The sequence below is a fragment of the Marmota monax genome, unplaced genomic scaffold (genome assembly GCF_021218885.2).
Source record: "Marmota monax isolate L192 unplaced genomic scaffold, Marmota_monax_Labrador192_F-V1.1 WCK01_AAM20220418_F8-fsc00079, whole genome shotgun sequence".
In the NCBI taxonomy this organism is placed as follows: domain Eukaryota; kingdom Metazoa; phylum Chordata; class Mammalia; order Rodentia; family Sciuridae; genus Marmota; species Marmota monax.
The window spans coordinates 8,254,893-8,275,904 of NW_026694099.1; the positions used below are offsets into that span (position 1 = coordinate 8,254,893).

The 21,012-nt window shown below is 32.9% G+C and overlaps 1 protein-coding gene across 2 annotated transcripts in view; it reads left to right on the forward strand.

The window, feature by feature from the left end:
- Window positions 1-21,012, forward strand: part of Scfd1 (sec1 family domain containing 1) — a 94,513-nt gene that overhangs the window by 33,373 nt on the left and 40,128 nt on the right. For both annotated transcript variants that reach the window (XM_046465220.2, XM_046465221.2), the window contains exons 11-14: window positions 4,452-4,591; window positions 7,183-7,273; window positions 7,945-8,018; window positions 8,694-8,775. In XM_046465220.2, coding sequence (XP_046321176.1) covers window positions 4,452-4,591; window positions 7,183-7,273; window positions 7,945-8,018; window positions 8,694-8,775 — 387 coding nt within the window. The remainder of the gene's footprint in view (window positions 1-4,451; window positions 4,592-7,182; window positions 7,274-7,944; window positions 8,019-8,693; window positions 8,776-21,012) is intronic.

Here is a 21,012-nt window from a genome sequence, read left to right on the forward strand (position 1 = left end):
CCATTCATTTATTTTTATGTGGTGCTGAAGATTGAACCCAGGGCCCCTGTGCATGCTAGGCGAGCACTCTACTGCTGAGCCACAATCCCAGCCCCTTTCCCATTCTTTAGGAAAGAACCCATTTTGTTATAACTTTATTATAGTAAAGTTATAAAAATACAGTAATGACCATTGATTCTTGTACACAATTTAAAAGCATCAGTGTAGAACTCTTTATCTTAATGAGTATATTTTAATCTTGTTTTACTTGAGTTTTATTTGACAGACTGATTTGTATGAGCCAAAGAAAACATAACTGTTATGTAAATCAGAAACTATACAATTTAAAGCTCATGCCTCGTCATCAAGAATGTTGTTTCTTCAGTCTCTCGAGAACAGTGTTAGTAGAATTACAGATTTATACAATTTTAGCTGGAAGCCCACTGTATTTAAAATGAATGTATCTGTTGTGGAGTGATAGATGGCGAATAATGTGTAACTTTGGTTCTCAAAGCTTCTGGACTCTTCTCATTGAGCGCAGTAGTTATCCATGCTCACTGAAGTAGGAGATTGCTTAATAGTTGTATCTAATTGCTTTCTCAGTAAGAAATAGAATTTCAGTTTCTAAGAACTTCCTCTAAATTAGGTTTTTTAAGGCATAATCACTACTATTGACCTAGAACTGGTTCTGAAGCATTCAGGGACAGTAGAAATAAATTTAGATTACTTTTTGCTTAGGAACTAAAATTTCCCTTCATGGTTATTAGCTTTAGGGAAGAGCTTTGAAACATTAATTTTTCACATAATGCTTTAATTTCTGTCTCTCTGTCTCTCCTTCTCACATGCACGTGTGCATACACACACACACAAAAGAAAACATTTAAAATAGTTAACATGCAGTGCCTTTAGATTGAAACCCTGATGTATTAATCTATTGAATCATGTCTTGTTTTTTAATTGCCTTTGACAAGAGGCAATGAAACTCCTAGTTTCTGTTTAGCTCTCATATCTCAAGTCTGAAGGAAATAACTGATTTAGAAGGGAAAGTATTTACCTCTTCTGGAGAAAATGTACATAAGTCATCACACTTTTTCTTTATCATCTCTTCTCATACTGATGTTATCCCTAGTCTCCAAACTGACTCTTAAGGCAAAAATTTTCTCCAGAAAGTCACATTCCTTTTTGGAGTTCTCCTGAGGTTAATGTGCAGGGACAAGATAACATAAGTACTCATCTTCAAATGATTGAAGATGCATTTCCTTGCTTAGAGTAAGTTAGGAGCCAGAGCCTTAGGAGATGGTACAGCTGCTTTGTGGTTTCCTTTCCTGGTTTTATGTTTTCCCCTGAACTGTGTTTTATTTTTCTCTCATTGCTTATTTTGATAGTTCAAGTTAAAGGGTCTCCTTGATACGAGCTGATGTCACCTGAATGTTAAAAATGTTAATCGCTGATATTTGATTTATGGCTCCAAACTGCATCTGTTGAATTACTTAGCTGTTTATTCATGGCTATAATAGTTTTTGGAGTTTAAGGGGTAGTAAATTCTTGCCAAAATAAAAATTTGTATTTTACTTTGCATTTTTTCACATGTGTAATAAATCTCAGCTCTGCATTAATAGGTGTCACCTCTGGTATCCAAACATTAGCCATCTGTTGCTCTACCTATATCTGCTTTAACTCGTGAAAAGAAACAAGACTGTTAAAGACTTCTAGATATTTTTAGCATTTCCTGGTGGGATTTTTTTCCTCTTTTTTTTTTTTTTTTTTTTTTTAAATATATATCAGGCATTGAACCTAAGGGCACTGAGCCATATCCCCAACCCTTTTTTATATTTTATTTAAAGACAGGATCTCACTGAGTTGCTTAGGGCCTCACTAAATTGTTGAGGCTGGCGTTGACCTTGCGATTCTCTTACTTCAGCCTACCAAGCTGCTGGGATTACAGGCATTTGCCACCATACCTAGCTCTGATGGAATTTATTTTTATCTAGGATTTTAGGCAATATTGTTCAGTCTATTAAGTCGGGAAGATGTTGCTATCAGAAGGAACAGATTAGATTCTTCCATTCCAGCCAATTCTGCTATCTTATTTGTGCATAAATGTTCAGTTGTGTTAACGTGATTGAGTACAGCACAGGATGTACTAGTTTCCCAATTTTGAAATTGGAAATTACTTTTCCTTTTTTGCCTTGCTATTATGCAAACAGTGGAAATGTTCTTGCTATTATGTTATTTCTTAGAACTCTTAACATCTTTTATTTCTTCATTATTTTGTGTTTTAAGTATTCAGTCAATACTTATGTAATAATATGCTCTCCTATTTTTAGAGCAATGATTTTATTAACTAGTTACTTCTATGTTGAATGAACTGTGTCATCACCATGGAAATTGTACTTCAATTTCCTACTAGAAATTCTTAGTATAGCTTAACCGTTTAAAGATGTTTCCCTTTTGTATCTTTTGTTTCCTTACATATTTTTTTAAAAGCTGGGCTTCTTTGTAGATGTACTATAATATCTATTTATTTTTCATATTGTTTAAAGTGTTTTCCCACAGTTGTGCTATTTTTACTTTCTTCCTGTATTGGTTAATTTGCTGGGCAAATTAAAGATTGGACAGAGGGATAGGAAACTGAGAGGAATTTTAAAAGATCACTGATGTTCTTGACCTGTGATAACATGAAAAATCTATAGGAAAGACAATAATAACAGGTTGAAATATAACATGATATACTCTTTTTTTGTCATCCCAGCCATTTTTTGCAACTCTCTATAGTCTTTAAAAGCCAATTTATACCACCTAAGGCTACCCAGATTCTACCCTGCAAGGATTTCTAATAAAGCAGCCCTCTAAAATCACTCTACCTAGGTTTTAATCTTGTTTTTCCCACATATTTCTGCATAACCTGGGAAATAAATTTCTTCCTCTGTGCTTTAGGTTTTTTTTTTTTTTTTTCATTTTTGAAATGGAAATTTTATTCTTTCTGAGGGTTATTGTGAGGATCAGATAACTTATACAAAGTGCTGAGAATAGTGCCTTGCACATAAAAGGTACCTAATCTTTAGAGATTTTTCTCTTTAATGGATTTCACACATATATGCAAAGGCTGCCTCATTGTTCTTATAATTTATTTGATAGAAAATAGATGTGTTACTTCACTGTGGCAGTTAGACATCTACATATTTCATTCTTTTTTATGTCAAAGGGGAAAGCTTAGAGGAAATAAGCTGTTGTAAAAGATTTGAGAAACTTTCAGAGTATACTCAAAAGTATCTAGAGTCAGTATTGAACCTTATTTTATTAGAGGAGATTAAATTGTGTTCAATATATTTAAGTTGCCAAGACTTAGAATAATCATTAATATATATGATACCTTAGAACTAAGATAATTATATCACATTTCTCCACATAGTTTCTTTATTGCGTATTATTCTTTTACTCACTTGTTTATAGCCATGTTTTACCTCATTAACTCACATTCTTGAACAGAGTTGACCCATAAAATACTGCAGGAAGGGAATGAAGAAGGGGATGAAGGAATAAAGAATATAATTACTTTTATTTTTGTCTACTTTATGTTTGTTTTTTGAGAAAGGGGGGAAAAATCAAGCCACACATTAAGTGAAATTAGTCCCAAGCAGAAAACCTTAACAACTACTGGTCTGACTGGCTGTTAGAATATATGTGAAAGGGAATGCTATTATTATTATTATTTTAATATTTATATTTTTTTAGTTGTATTGGACATAATACCTTATTTATTTATTTATTTTTATGTGGTGCTGAGGATCGAACCCAGGGCCTTGCATATGCTAGGCGAGTGCTCTACTGCTACTGCTAAGCCACAACCCCAGCCCGGAATGCTATTATTTTATTATTATTATTATTATTATAGATTCTACCTTAATTTTTAAATTTAATCAGTCAAGAAACATCAGAATACTAAGATTCTACAAGAGTTTTAAAATTATTATTAAGAAGGTTTTTTACTGGAAACAACCAAGCATCAAGAGGCCTGTTCAAGTAAATTGATAGAGCCAATCATTGGACTAATTTGTGTAGCCATGGTAAAGATAAAATAGCTATACCTACAGAGCTCTAAAATATATTAAATGGGAAAAAAGGGGCAAATTATATATGTATGTTATAATCCCATTTTAAAGTAAACCTAAGAGCTATCCAAATGCATAAATATTTTTAGAAGGATACATAGACCTTAACATGATTTTTCTCTTTATATTTGAAATTTTAATCACATGCATCTACTACTTCCATTAAAATTCGTAATGAAAAGTGCATTTGAATATAACAAAAGTTTGGAAGGATGTCTTTTAAATTTTAGATCTGTATTTTATCCTTGTAAATATTAGCAAGGGCAGCAAAAATCTATGTTTTATTTTCCTTGTTGTGGGAAATGTTATGGCTATTAAACTCAGAAAATAGTTATTTAAAACTGTATTACTTTTCCCTAGGATTTCCACTTAAACAGAGTGAATTTGGAAGAATCTACAGGAGTGGAAAACTCTCCAGCTGGTGCTAGACCAAAGAGAAAAAACAAGAAATCTTATGATTTAACTCCAGTTGATAAATTTTGGCAGAAACATAAAGGAAGGTAAATAAGAGAAATATCAATAAGTAAAAGATTTACCACTTAAAGAGAAATTAAGATGTCATCTAGCCAGTTGAATTTGAGAAAAATATCCAAAGGGTCATAGTGGTTCATTCACGTAATGAGCAGAAGCTATAATTAATATCCTTGATTTTTCCCCATTCCTGTTTTTTGTTAGCTGTTGTTTTGTAGGGACTACTTCTCTTTTCACTAAGCTTATCCCATATAATTTTGAACATTCCTCAGATTAATAGAAGAATGCTATTTGTCAACAATTATGTAAATATATTATTTATTATTTTTAGTTTTTAATATATCTATGTAAATATAGATCTATCTACAGCCTCAATATAGCTATTCTTTTGGGCCTTGTTTTATATTTACATTTGAAGAGATATAGATGTGGTTCAACATGCAGTGGCTGTGTGTGTGTGTGTGTGTGTGTTTAAATATTTACAGCTTTGTAAAAAACAACTACAAGTTTGGTGTGGTGGCACACACCTGTAATCCCAGCAGATTGGGAGGCTGAGGCAGGAAGATCATGAGTTCAAAGCCAGCCTCAAAAGCGAGACACTAAGCACCTAATCAAGACCCTGTCTCTAAATAAAATACAAAATAGGGCTGAGGATGTGGCTCAGTGGTCAAGTGCCCATGAGTTTAATCCCCAGTACCAAAAAAAAAAATTAAAATTAAAACCTAAAAAAAAGAAAGCCTGGGGATGTGGCTCAGAGGTTAAGCACCCCTAGGTTCAATTCCTAGTATCCAAAAAACAAAAAAAAAACACAACTGTGGAAAATCATATTGCTATAATAGAAATCTTCAGAGAAAAGAAATTGTCTTTCTGGCTATGGTAGTTTTAGGTGTTTTACTTTAAATAATTTCTTTCCTTTGAAATTTCATAGTTTATATTCCTTCAAGAATGCTAAAATACAAAACATTGCATTTCATTAGAGAGGCATTTTTTTGTGGAGGATACAAAATATTTTGAAGTTGACATTTCCTAATAGAGAAGAGCTTAAGAGAAAAGATCCCTTAATTCAAATAGGGAGATTTTGAGTATTTTTTACATGATATGTTTAGGAACAAATTAAAAGATGATTTGAATAGTAGGAACTTTGTTTTCAAGTAACAATAGCCCTTTTGCCCTGAAAATTGTACTGCAATAAAAATGTGAACACAAAGACACTGGGAGATGGCATAGAGTTAAATATATGACTTAACCTCTCTGAGCTTCATTTTCTTATCAGTAAAATAGAAAGATGATAATTCTACCTTTTGCTCCAATATCTCAGAAGATTTTTAAGAAGATTGAGATAATGAATATAAAGAAAGTGGTAAAGTCTAGGGTAGAACTCAGTTCTGACAGATCCCAAAGTGCCTCGTCTTAACTATTAATGATAACCACCCAACAAACTGGTTATGATTAAATAAAATAACAGAGATAAGTACTTGACATACCATTTGATACACAGTAAGCACTCAATAAATGTAAGCAGTTACTATTCTTCATTATCTCTGAGATCTGAAAATATGAGAGATTTTGAGGATCATGGATTTCACCCAGTACATTTTACAAATGAGAAAGGGTAAGAGCTTTCCTAAAAGTAGTTTTCATTATAATTAGATCAAAAACTTCTGACTCTACACTAGAGTGCTAAGGCCTTAATGCTGTTTTTTGCCAACAAAGACCACTGGAGCTGGGTAAGTGCCTATGGTTGTCAGGTAAAATTGGACTATGTTCTGAATCTTTTCCAGACTCATCTTTTCTGCCAGTCTCCATTGGACGAAATGTGCTGATCATTAGTGAGATATTTCAGTTGTCAGGGTTAAGGAAGGGAGGCAAGGTTTTTATTTCATTGCTAATAAGATATAACCTTTTCTTAAAGGAGAAAAGGCTCTTGCCTTCCTTAAAGCTATAGATGAAAAATACTCATTTTAAGAATCATTTTATCCTCAACATATGTTTTGAAGTCTATGTAAATTATTGCTGAACAGCACTTCCCTGGAGGACAATAACAGGCTTTAGGTCCACCAAAACTATGATTCAAGTACTATTTTTTACCAATAAGGATATTAAAAGTACTGAGTTACAAAGGCGTTTATTTTTGTTCTAATAGTGTATAGGTGAAGGGAAAATGCAATCTCACTATTGAAAAGAATAGAAGTAAATTTTATATTTGTTTAGATTTATAAGTATTATGATATACATTTTATAGTACAAGGTTTTCTACGGTGGTGTTATACCACTGAACTACTTACATTCCCCAGCCCTTCTTTGTTTTGTGTTTTTCTTTATTCTAAGGCAGGGTTTGTTTCTAAGTCTCCCAGGCTGACCTCTAAATTTTCTATCATCCTGCTCAGTCTCTCAAGTCCCTGAGATTATAGGTTATGCACCTAAGTGCCCCATTTATCATAAAGATTACATATATAGTTTTATTTGTGTTGAACATTCTCTGCCCATGTTATATATAAAATATATTCAAATACATATGAGTCCATTTAAAATAATAATAAATATTCATTGTATATATTTCAGAATCCACACAAAAATCATTCTTTCAGTGTCATAGTTTCTCTTGTGCATATTGTTTTAGTCCATTCCCAGAAGTTGCAGAATCCGTTCAGCAAGAACTAGAATATTATAGAGCACAAGAAGATGAGGTCAAACGTCTTAAAAGCATTATGGTAAGATCTTCTTTGCTTTCTAAGTATTATAGGGAAGAGGAAGGGCATCTAAAAGGATAGAGAGGTTTGCTTTCTTTTTTCTCTAAAATTCAAGGCAATTTATTGCTTTAATAACAGGAAATTATTTTCAATTTATTTAAGCAGTCTTTTTCAAAAGAAACCTAATATTGAGATCAAAATTTGTTTAAAAAGGAGCTGGGGATATAGCTCGGTAGAGTGCTAGTTGTTTAAAGAATAATATGAAGTTATGATATGAAAAAAATATATAATGTGACTTTAGAGACATATCTTTCAGTATTCCTCAATCTACCATACTTCAATCCACCTTCAAATTTCAGCTACACTCTTTATACTGTGTGTACTGTGTAATTGCTGGCAAGTCTCTATAGACTTGCTTTCTTGCTGATCCATAATTTGCTTCTCTGGACATGCTTCCTTGCTGACTATAAATTTACTTAGTCAACCATTTATTAAACTGGTGGTGACTAGAAATTTTCTGTGACTGTCAGAAACACATGTGTTTCTGTGTTATCCTAGAAGAGAAGAATAGTTATCCTAGGTAACCTAAATTTTATTGTTTGTCAGTAATCTTAGGAATGTGTTGATTTTTATGCTTGAGCCTGGAGATTTTGAATAGTTTTACTAAAACTTTTTTTTTTTTCCCTTCCCAGGGACTAGAAGGGGAAGACGAAGGAGCCATAAGTATGCTTTCTGACAATACTGCTAAGCTAACATCAGCGGTTAGGTATGCAGTATATCCTCTTCAGTGTCTTTCTGTTATTAAATTTATTTGGGAGGTTATAAATGATTAATATTTTTAATAACAGGAAATAGTATGTAAAAGCAAATACACCTGTAAGCTAAAAGAACTAAATTATGCTTTTAACATGTTTAAGCTGATTTCAGTTCCAACTTAGAGCAAAACATTTGCTTCTTTCACCAATTAGAAATATGAGATGGGGATAATTTTACTAAGAAAACAGTATTAACGAGAAAGTAGGGCAAATTGTTGTTAATTTTACTGTTGTAGCCAGTTTTCTTAATTGAAGGTTAAGGAATTTTTATTACTTTAAATGCCGGCAAGAGGAAGAGGATTTTATGTTTTAGAAATATAGGTAAAAGTGTGTTTCCATTAATTTTAGTCAAAACTTTAGAAGCAGAGAGTGAAATGGTAGAAATAATGATATTTGGTACGTAGATTATTTTTAAATGAGAGGCATTTCAGCTGTATTAAAGTAATACATTCTGTATGTGTTCTAGCCTGGAGATTAAATTCAGTTGATAATTTAATTTGTCATTTTGTCACTATTTCAGTGTTCTGATTTTCCTTCAAGGAAAAAACAGGCATGGGTTTTATTAGAGACTATATCATTTTCTTAGAAAATTTTGTCGTTAATTTTCCATTTTTTGGTACTTATAGTTCTCTGCCAGAACTCCTTGAAAAAAAAAGACTTATTGATCTTCATACAAATGTTGCTACTGCTGTTTTAGAACATATAAAGGTAAATTTAACTTTCCCCTCACAATATGACTTGTATTTGCATAAAGTTTATAATTATACTTTGTAAGATGCTTTCATATTCATCCTCATTTATCCCTCACAGTAACACTATGAAGTATAATTCTAGAAGGTAGCAGTATTTTGTTTTGTTTTGTTTGTAAATAAGGAAACTTAAGAACCCAGAAAAATAAATGATATGCCCAAGAAAATCATTTTAATAAATAGAAATTAGGATCTGTGATATTTCTGTTATGTTGCACTTCCTTAATACTGTCTCTGAACATCTTACTCCATTAATAATTAATAGTAATGAAGATTTAGAAATCCTTTTTGCTGTAGTACTATCTAAAATACATATCAGGGACTGGGGCTGTGGCTCAGTGGCAGAGCACTTGCCTTGCATATGTGAGGTACTAAGTTCAATCCTCAGCACCATATAAAAATAAACAAATTACTGTCCATCTACAACTACAAAAAAAAATAATAAAATAAAATACATATCATTTTATATGAGTTGGGATTTTAGATGAATCTTTTAACATTAAAACTTCTTATTTTCTCTCATTAGAGGTGATTTATTTTAAAACAAATAAATTGGAGCTTCGAAACATTGTTATCATAGATCTTTTTCTCATTACCTTATTCATGATTACCACTTGTCAGCTTACTTAATAAGTCCATTAGTATTCTACTGTCACTTTTTTCTCTAGACATGGAGCTGAATTTCAATGGCAAATTGTGCTAAGACTTGGTTATTACTATACTAACTTCAACATTTCTTCAATATGATTTATTTGAAACTGCTTAAAAAGATGAATATAATTGGACCTATCAAAGTTGATACTATCTTGATTTATGCAGGATTTAAATGTTTTATTTTTTTAATGACTTTAAAACTCATAGAACATTGGAAAGGAATTCATATAGATAGATAATGAACATTGTGCAGCATAGATTTTTAAACTGAATAATTTCTATTAAGCTGACAGCCTAATATTTTCTTTGCTCCACATCTTTTTTTTGCAGGGGAAAGGGCATCAGGGATTGAACTCAGGGGCACTCAACCACTTACCCATATCCCCAGCCCTTTTTTGTATTTTATTAGAGACAGGGTCTCACTGAGTTTTTTAATTTTAATACCTTACCATTGCTGAGGATGACTTTGAACTCGCAAGCTTCCTACCTCAGCCTCTCGAGCTGCTGGGATTATAAGCATGCACCACCACACCCAGCTTTTGCTCCATATCTTGATATTGATGCTTGATATTTTTCATGTACATACAGGAATAGAAATAAAATTGTGTAGTCTGAATAGTATATAATTGTGCTAATGTTTTCAGTTCCATATGTAATACTTCTGTAAAATGGCAAAAAGCTGTTCCAATATGTTTACTTGAGATCATTGTCTATTAGAAAGAGAACATGCTATATAAAACCAGATAAAATAAAACAACTCTTATTGAGAATTTTCTTCTATAGGAGAAAAAGGTTTTGCTTATAAGGCTATATAGGAAGACTGAATCTAATGCAGAAAGTAAAACTTTGCTGCCCTAAAAAAATAGAGATAGGGTCTAGTTTACATCTATTTTACTATGATTATATAATTAGGGCCCTATGATCCATTTAACAAATATTTTTGAGTATTTCCTGTGTGCCAGGCACTGTGCTAAGTACTGGGTGCAAATAGACAATTAACAAATTTTAGGAAGTTGTTAATGGTCCTGTGAGCAATTTGATACTTAAGCTGTTCTCTAGATTTTCTTTGATTTAATGGGGTTTTTGTTTTGTTTTTCCATTATCAAAAATTATTAATTCTTTTTTAAAATATTTTTTTAGTTGTATATGGACACAATATCTTTAATTTTATTTATTTTTATGTGGTGCTGAGGACCAAACCCAGGGCCTCACATGTGCAAGACATGCACTCTACCACTAAGCTACAACCCCAACCCAGTTTATTAATTCTTATATTTTACTTTCTGACTTCAGTTCTCCCAGCTGTAAAATAGGGAAAATGCCAGACTTAGCTCCTGATACCGAATAAAGTTGCATGACCCAAAGTGACTAATTGCTATGAAAAGTACAGTTTAATCTTATTCATGAAACCTTACAAACATTATTCTTCCACAAATATATATGAACATACTCTTCAAAATAGCGCAGGGATAAAAGCCTATGGTTTCAGAAAATTTTGGTTAAAGTAGTATACTTACTCAGTCATATTTGTTGACCATGTGTATTGTCTTGGGCCCTAAAGACAAATAGTAGTACAAAACATTCTCTTCTCTTGAAGCTTATGTTATAGTGACAATAAGCAGAATAAACAAAGTAGAAAGCAGCATAAATTCTGTTTTTAGGTGGTATAAGAATAACAAAAAGAGTGATATGAGGCAATAGAGAATGACTGTGAGAGACCTACCTTTCTGGAATTAAGTAATTAGGATATCACCTTTGATGATGTGATATTTGAGTTGAGTCTTGAATCATGAAATAGAGCCAGTTAGTGAAGATCTCAGAGCCAGAGGGAATAATAAATGCAAAGGCCTTAAGACAGATTTGATATATTTGAAAACTTAGAAATAAGAATAATGTTCTTTATTGAGGAGGGAGTATTAGAAAATGGAGGGAAAAAAAGTAGGAACTTAGTAATTATGGTGGGAAGTCATTGGAAGTTAATGACGATCTGATTTATGTTTTAAATGGAGAATGGACTGAGGAGTGGTAAGTTCTGGAAATAAACATAGAAGCAGAAGACTTGTACTCTAATTGTCTAGGCAAGTACAGTGTTCTATAAAGTACAGTTTACTTAGGAAATTGTTTGTGATTATTTACCATTTTACACTAATGGTCTTAGGTGAGTTTTTCAGAATCAGTTTGTGTTAAAAAAGGCCACCTGTCCAAGACGGTATAATATGACACCATGCCTTATCTGCACAATTCTGCTTGAAGAACTGTTGGTCCTATGAAAAAAAGTGTTTCTTCTAGGACTGCTCTTTCTCTGACAGAGCAACTTATGCTAGAAATGGATTGTCCATTCAAGATAATGAGTCATTTTATATAAAAATTAAGATATTTTTCAATCATTGTTTTGTTGTAACTCAAGAAAGATACCCTTTTCTTAACAGGATCTGATTTACAGAAATTGCCATAAAGGACATTTGCTTTATAGAGGGAAAACAATATCATGTATAGCATACAATATTTCTACTTGTGTTGTTTTAGGAAACCCAATTAATATCAAAAGAGGTATTTTATATCATAGATAAAGAGCTATTAATTTTAAATATTTACATATAAATTATAGCTGTATTTAGTTAATCATATACATAGAAGCTATTATATTAGTATAGGAAATTGGAATATTTTCTTCTGTGACAATTCCTCATTTAATATTGACCATTTTAAATTCCTCATCCTTGTCAAAACAAGCACATAAACTTCGTTGTTTTCATTTCTCACTACTGCCAATTATAAAATTTCTCCTTGTAGTTTTCCGTAACTATTACATTTCCAATTTTTATTTACTTTTAAGTGGCATATTTATTTGTATCATTACTGTGGTACAAATGTACCACAAATCTGTAGCCATCTACCACTGGCTATAATGTTAATCAAGAATTACTCCTCCATAATGCCTTACTCTTTTGCCAGAACTTCTTGACCATTTGAACTTCACTTCTTTGTAAACAGTTACCTAAACAGTGTTTTTATTACTAAGAGTATTATGTCTTTTTATGCAAAGTTCTCAGAGCATTTCTCTTGATATTTGTCTTTATTGCAGTTGTATGTATCTCTTTGGAGATATCTAGAATATAGTTGCTTCTTACATTTCCTTTGATCAATTTAAGAAATTAATTTCTAGAGAAGTTCTGGTGGTTCTTTCATAATCAGTATTTTGGCAGAAAGTTAAGATCACTCCAGCCCCACACATGTAATTCCAGCCATTCAGGAGGCTGAGGCAGAAGGATCAAAAGTTTGGAGACAGCTTCAGCAACTTAGCTGGACCTGTCTCAAAAAAATAAAAGGTGACAATACCACTCAAAGCTGTGGTCTCTGGCTGACACCACCACACCTGCCCTTGCCTCCCGTGTACACTAAAGATCCAAAATCATAACTAACTCCAAATACTTTTACAACTAATAAAAAGGATGAAATCTTTGAATTAAAAGCTGAACTCAAAAAAGAAAGGAGGAAGAAGGCTGTGAAGAAAGTGATTGCTGCTGTAACAGCGGGGAAGGATGTTAGCTCTCTCTTTCTAGATGTAGTGAACTGACATCTTGGAACTGAAAAAACTTGGATATCTCTACTTGATGAACTATGCCAAGAGCTAGTCAGACATGGCCATCATGGCTGTCAACTGATTTGTGAAGGATTGTAGAGATCCCAGTCCTGGGAGATTTGGGCCTTGGCAGGTACGACCATGGGGTGCATCCAGTGGACAAGATTACAGAATATTTGTGAACCCCCCCCCCCCCCAAGTGCTGGAAGGATGAAAATCCCTATGTTCAGAAAATGGCAGCAGTTTGCATGGCATAATTCCATGATGATATCAATGCCCAGATGGTGAAAGATCAGGGATTTCTGGATTCTCTATGAGATCTCATAGAGTTCAAATCCTATGGTAATAAACTGCTTTTATAAAGAGAACAATATTTAAACTGTGTCCCTTTTCAAGACATGTTTGACACAAACCTATCTTTGGGACATTAGATCACAGGTACCTATGGAACCATGACTACTGTGTACCTCTCACCCTCAGTTTTTTTGAGGTGAGACAGTTGCTCAGAATATAAGCACTAAAATACAAAGTCTTAAAGTATTGTACCTACCCCTGTGTTTACTCAGAAATAAACCAGCACTAATCATTAAAAAAGTAATGATAATAATAAAAGGGACTGGGGATGTGGCTCAATGATTAAGCACCCCTGAGTTTAATCGCCTATACCAAAAACAAACCAAAAAAACCTTTGCTATGAGTTTGGCAAATATTCTCACTTAAATTTATTGATATTCTAAGAATTTTAATGGCTTTGGTCTATAAAGAGGAAATTGTTGAGTACTCATTTGTTTTGAGTATTTTGTGTTTTTATACCTTTGCTTTGGTGTAGTACTTTCTGATGCATGTGTAACTTTCCCAAGTTCTGGTTTTTGGAAAGTGGCTTCTGGGATTTAGAGATTTAGCCCACCTACTAAATCAGAAGTCAAACTGAATTAAGTACTCTGTAGCATCAGATTCCTAAGAAAAGGAAAAGAAGCAAGCAAATGCCCCCATCTGAGAGGAAGACCTCTGATATCTCTCTGTTTCTTCTTAATGTAGTTGGCAGAAAATAAACTGTTAAAAAAGCTATGCCAAGCAGTGCTTGGTTGTTACCAGGTCTTTGTTGTCTTTGTGTCTGTTTTACTAGAGAAAGTGGAGAGGGACTGATGTTCATCTAAAGACATGATCTGATGAGGTGATGAGGTCTGTATTCTGAACAAGGCTAGGGTTCCTACTTATAAGGACTAATTTTCTTTATTTCTTTATTTCTGCTTTTTTCTTCTTTGGGGAAAATAACCTTTCAAGAATCTCTTAACCGATTTATACTTAGTGTATTTTCCAAATTAACTGGTGCCCTTTTTTCCCTCTATAAAACATAATAGCTGATGGCCACATTGACTTCCTGACAACTCATAGCTAATATACTTCCTTCTTATTTCATTTTTTATTCTTATGGGCTGGACTTTTTGCTCACCAAGGAGTTACTTGTATTTAATTTCAGTCTATTTATATCGATTGTAAGTATGTGAAAAGAAGATTGCGTCAAGTTACACATTTTAGAAAGACTGAAAAGGTGGTGATTTTAAGTATTATTTGGAATGATTGTGGGTAAAAATGTCATCTATAAAATCTTGAAAAATACTATACAGTCTCATTGCTTTGCAGTGCCTATTTCAATCAGTGAAACTCTATACTCAAAAGGTCTTGGACCTATATTAGTGACAGACAAATAGTTCTATAATTTAGGTCTTAAAGACAATGTTTTTAAATGTACATACACAACACAGATCCTTTTTTATTAGTCTTTACATTAACTGATTGATAAGTACTATTCCTGATCACATTAGAGGTCTTTTGCTATACTAGAAATAAAAACACTTCTCTGGCTTGATTTTGTACTGATCTGTCTTAAAATAATTTCTTGTCTTTTATACATAGAAAGTGAATAATTATATGACCTTGGTGTCTTCAAGGTAGAGATAAACTATATTCTGTACCAGAGGGTCCCTAGTAGACAAATTATCAGTGTCTTTGCTTCTTATCCCAAATAAGATTAGTCAGTATTAGAACCTGAAGTTTTCTTTACTCCCAGTGCATAAAAGATATCTCTTTTTAAAAAATATATGTTTATTTTAGTTGTAAATGGGCTTTTATTTTATTTATTTGTGGTGTTGAGACTCAAACCCAGGGCCTCACACATGCTAGGCAAGTGCTTTACCACTGAGCCACAACCCCAGCCCCTAAAAGATACCTCTTGAGTGAGTGGAATGTACTTAAACTTCTTAGTCACTTTATCAATTTCTTTTTTTTTTTTTCTTTCTTTTTTTTGGGGGGGGGGGGGCGGGAATACCTTTTTTAATTTGTTCTAATTAGTTATACGTAATAGTAGAATGCATTTTGATACATCATACATAAATGGAGTATAACTTCTTATTCTTCTGGTTGTACATGTAGAGTTACACAGATCATGTAATCATATATGCACATAGGGTAATAAGGACTGTTTCATTCTACTATCATTCCTTCCCATACTCCTTACCCTCACTTCAGTCATCTCTAATTCAAAGTACCTCTATTCTTCCCTAGACACCCCACTTTTTGTGAATTAGCATCCACATATCAGAGAAAACATTCTGCCTTTGATTCTTTGGTATTGGCTTATTTTGCTTAGCATTATATTCTCCAGCTCCATCCATTTACCAGCAAATGCCATAATTCCATTCTTCTTTAAGGCTGAATAATATTCCATTGTGTATATATACCACATTTTCTTTATCCATCTGTTGATGGGCACCTATGTTGGTTCCATAGTTTAGCTATTATGAGTTAAGCTGCTATAACCAGTGATGTGACTGTCGCTGTAGTATGCTGATTTTAAGTCCTTTGGGTGTAAACCTGAGAGTGAGATAATTGGGTCAAATGGTGGTTCCATTTCAAGTACTCTGAGGAATCTCTATACTGCTTTCCATAATGGTTCCACCAATTTGCAATCTTACCTGCAATGTTTGAGTGTACCTTTTTACCTCACATTCTCACCAACGTTTTTTATTAGTACTTGTATTCTTGATAATTGCCATTCTGACTGGAGTGAGATGGAAACTCAGTGTAGTTTTGATTTGCATTAACTTCCTCTAGCTTTTTGCTTTTTGTATTTCTTTGCCACCGGCTATTGTGGAAATGAAGCATTGTCATGTAGCAGGATCCAATAATTGATTCATAAAGGTTAAATTCAAAGGAATAAAGATGTCAAAACTCAGTAAGGAAGCAAACAAATTAATGAGGGTTCTTCAGCGAAAAAGAAACAATTGTTGGCTGAAAATAGGAACATTTTTTTTCTTTTAAAGGAAAACAAGACTTGTGTGTATGCATTTGTATGTCAAATAATTTAACATTGTATGACTATGTATATTTGTATGTGTGTATTTCCCCATTCTACAAGGGAAATGAATCTCAGACATTCTTAATACTTGTCTTAAGATCATCTGCTATAGATTGAATTTGAGCTTTTAAATCCCAGACTGTAGTTCCTTCAAAAAGATTCAGCAAAAACATAATGAGAATGGTTTGCTCTTTGATAATCCCTTTGGAGTAACCATAAGATTAAAAATAATTCAAATGCAAACAATCAGTGAGGGCTGAGGATGTAGCTCAGTGACAAGAGGGCATGCCTAGCATGCATGAGTTTATTGATGGTTTCAATCCCCAGCACCACAAAAAAAAAAAAAGATTTTTTGCCATATATCAAATATATTTACATCCATCAAATATGTTTTTTGTGTACTCTTTGTGTTCATTATAAATGACATACATGCACAACACACATATACCAAAAAAAAGAAAATAGGAATAAGGAACCTCAATTGTTTATTAAAATACCTGATCACTTAATGTGTTTAATTGCTCATTTAATGTGTTCAGTCACTCCAGTTGTTTTATTAATTTTCATAAAACAGATATACTTTTTCAACAAAAATTTTTCCAGTTTTATTGAATTGTAATTGAAAAATAAAAATTATATATTTATGGTGTACAACATAAGGTTTTGATTATGAAATGATTTAACACAATCAAGGTAATTAACATGTCTCCTTTCATAGTTGCATTTCTTTTGTAACAAGATTGAAGATCTACTCTCATCAGATTTCAAGTATACAATGCATTATTGTTAAGTAATAACCACATGCTGTATTTTAGGTCTCTAGAAATTATTCATCTTTATAACTAAAGTTTTTTGGGTTTTTTTTTAATTTTTTTATTTGTTCTACTTAGTTGTACATGACAGCAGAATGCATTTCAATTCTTCATACACAAATGTAGTGCAACATTTTGTTTGGAAGATCTATCCAGTGGTAAGAGAGGCGTGTTAAAGTCACTCAGTTTTATTTTGTTATGATCTATTTTCTTCTTGAAATTGAGAAGTGTTTGTTTGATATATGCAGATGCTCCATTGTTTGGGGCATAGATATTTATGATTGTTATGTCTTTTTATATATATATATATATAACAACAGAATGCATTACAATTCTTATTACATATATAGAGTACAATTTTTCATATCTCTGGTTGTATACGTAGTATATTCACTCCAATTCGTGTCTTCATGCGTGTACTTCGGATAATAATGATCATCACATTCAGCCATCATTAATTACCCCATGCTTCCTCCCTTCCCCTCCAACCCCTCTGCCCTAGAGTTCCCTCTCCCTATCCCACTGTGAATCAGCCTCCTTATATCAAAGAAAACATTTGGCATTTGGTTTTTGGGGATTGGCCAACTTCACTTAGCATTATTTTCTCTAACTACATCCATTTCCCTGCAAATGCCATGATTTCATTCTCTTTTATTGCTGAGTAATATTCCATTGTGTATATATGCCACGTTTTTTATCCATTCATCTATTGAAAGGCATCTAGGTTGGTTCCACAATTTAGCTATTATGAATTGTGCTGCTGTAAACATTAATATGGCTGTGTCCCTGAAGTATGCTGTTTTTAAGTCTCATACATATAATTTTTTTTTAATTTTAATGTGGTGCTGAGGATCAAACTCAGTGCCTCACGCATGCTAGGTAAGCACTCTGCCACTGAGCCACAACCCCAGCCCTACTTTTCCACTTTCTATTTCTATAAATTCAACTTTTTCAGATCCCACATATTTGTCTGTCTATATCTGTTTTATTTGACTTAGCATAATTTTCTCCAGGTTCATCCATCAAATATATTTTTAATATATCTTTTGTGTTTATTATAAATATAGGACTAGGTGCTGCTGAAGCCCAGGAAATTTTTTTAAGCACATGCCAAATCATCTTTATATTCTTTTCTTTTTGCTTCATTTTATACATTATGCATGAAGAAGCTGGAAAGATATTCAACCTATACAAAATTTCCCAAGAATTTGCCAACACTCTTTATTAGATAAGAACCTTTTATTGTCCTGTTTACATATATTTGTTTTTTTAATTAATAGATTCCATTTATTTTAGTGCAGTTTTATGTTTACAGGGAAAAAAATGGAGAGTTCCCACATATTCTTTTACCCACATACTTCTAGTTTCCCAGTGTTAACATTTGCAATAGTAAGACATTTGTTATAGTTGGTAAGTCAACATTAATATATTATTACTAACTGCAGTCCTTAGTTTACCTTAGGATTCACTTTTTGTGTTGTACATTCTGTAGGTTTTGACAAACACATTGACCTGTATCAATTATTACAGAATTGTGTAGAATAGTTTTACTGGCCAAAAAACCTACTGTTTTCTGTGTTCTACCTGTTTATCCCTCCTTCCTCCCTGTACTCTTTTTTGAGGGGTTGGGGGCAGCTACTGGGGATTGAACTCAGAGGCACTCGATCAGTAAGCCACATCCCCAGCCCTATTTTGTATTTTTATTTAGAGACAGGGTCTCACTGAGGTGCTTTGCACCTCGCTTTTGCTGAGGCTAGCTTTGAACTCGAGATCCTCCTGCCTCAGCCTCCTGAGCCGGGGGCATGCCCTACTTTCCCTATACTCTTCTTCCTCCCTTAAGCCTGGCAGCCACTGATCTTTATACTGTTTCCATAGAACTACCTTTTCCAAAATGTCATTTAGTTGGAATTACAGAGTAAGTGGACTTTTCAGCTCAGCTTTTTTCACTTAATAATATCTAAGGTTCCTCCCATTATTTCATGACTTCTTAGCTCACTTCTTGTTATTGCTGAGTAATATTCCCTTGTGTGTATATACCACAGTTTGTTTATCCTTTTACCTACTGAAAGATATATTGGTTGCATCCAAGTTTGGGCAGTTACAAAACCTGGTATAAACATTCATGTGTGCATTTTTTGTGTATGCATGTTTTTAACTCTTGGACATATACCAAATATTCTTGAGCACATGATTGCTAAATTGTATGGTAGGAATAAGTTTAGTTTTGTAAGAAACTGCCAGACTCTAAAGTAGCTATACCATTTTGCATTCCTACCTGCAATAAATGAAAGCTGCTATTACTCCATATCCTCACCAGCATTTGATATTATCAGAATCCTAGTTTGGGGCCATTCTAATAGTGTATAGTGGTATTTCATTGTTATCTTAATTTGCATTTCCCTGATGACAAATGATGTAGGGCATTTTTTCATATTCTTATTTGCCATCTATTTATCTTCTTAGTTGAAGTGTTTTTCATGGATCATGCTTTCAGTGTTTTATCAAAAAAAAATCATCACCATATAGATTTTCTTATTTTCTAGTTGTTTTATAGTTTTCCATTTTACATTTAGATCTGTGGTCTAGTTTTAGTTGATTTTTGAAAAGGTGTCTTTTTCCATTATATTGATTTTGGTTCTTTATTAAAATTCAGTGACTACATTTGCATGGGTCTGTTTCTGGGGATCTCATTTCTCCTGTGTTGATATATATGTACAACACTGTCTTGATTACTATAGCTTCATAGTAACTCTTGAAGTCAGATGGTATCACTCCTCCAAGTTTGTTCTTCTCCGGTATATTATGTTGGCTGGCTGGGGTCTTTTGCTTCTCTATATAATCCTTAGAATCATTTTATAAATATCCACAAACTAACTTGCTGGCATTTTTATTGGGATTATATTGAACCTGTAGATCAAATTGGAAAAAAACTGACATCCTGACAATATGAAGCCTATTTGGTTTCTTTCATATCAGTTCTGTTCTATCATTACAGATCTTACACCTGTATTGTTGGATTTGTATATAAATATTTGGGGAGTTTAGTGCTGGTAAAGTGGCACAATTTTTAATTTCTGTTTCCTATTGTTCATGCTAATATATAGAAAAGTCATTGGCTTTTATATGTTAACCTTGTATCCTGCAACCTTGACATAATTGCTTATTAGTGCCAGGAGTTTGTTGTTGTTGTTGTTGTTAGTTCTTTGGAATTTTCAATAAGGACACTTATATCATCTTCAACCAAAAATTGTATTTTTTCTTACCCAGTTGCTATGCCTTTTATTTCCCTTGTTTATTTATTGAATTAGCTAAGACTTCCAGTATAGTAATAGGGATAAGATCTTTATGGGAAAGAAATTTAGTTTGTCATAACTGGCATTTTGTTTTGTAGAAGACATTGTGGGAAATTGGTGTAATTTCTTCTTTAAATGTTTAATAGAATGCCCTAGTGCATCAATCAGGATCTGATGCTTTCTGTTTATTAGCCACATTTTTAAAATAGATATAAATGCATTCAGATTACCTATTTTTCCTTAAGTGAGTTTTGATAGCTTTTATCTTTTAAGAAATTAGTTCATTTCATTTGGTTACCAAGTTTGTGCACATAGAGTTATTTAAAACAGTACTTTATTATCCTTTTAACGTCATGAGCTTAGTAGCAAGAGCCCTTCTTTCATTTCTGGTATTATTAATTTGTATCTTAACTCTTTCTTCTAGGATTTTTAGTTTCTTAGGTTATCACCTGAGTAGAGATTTATCAATTTGATGTTTTTAAATAACCAGCTTTTG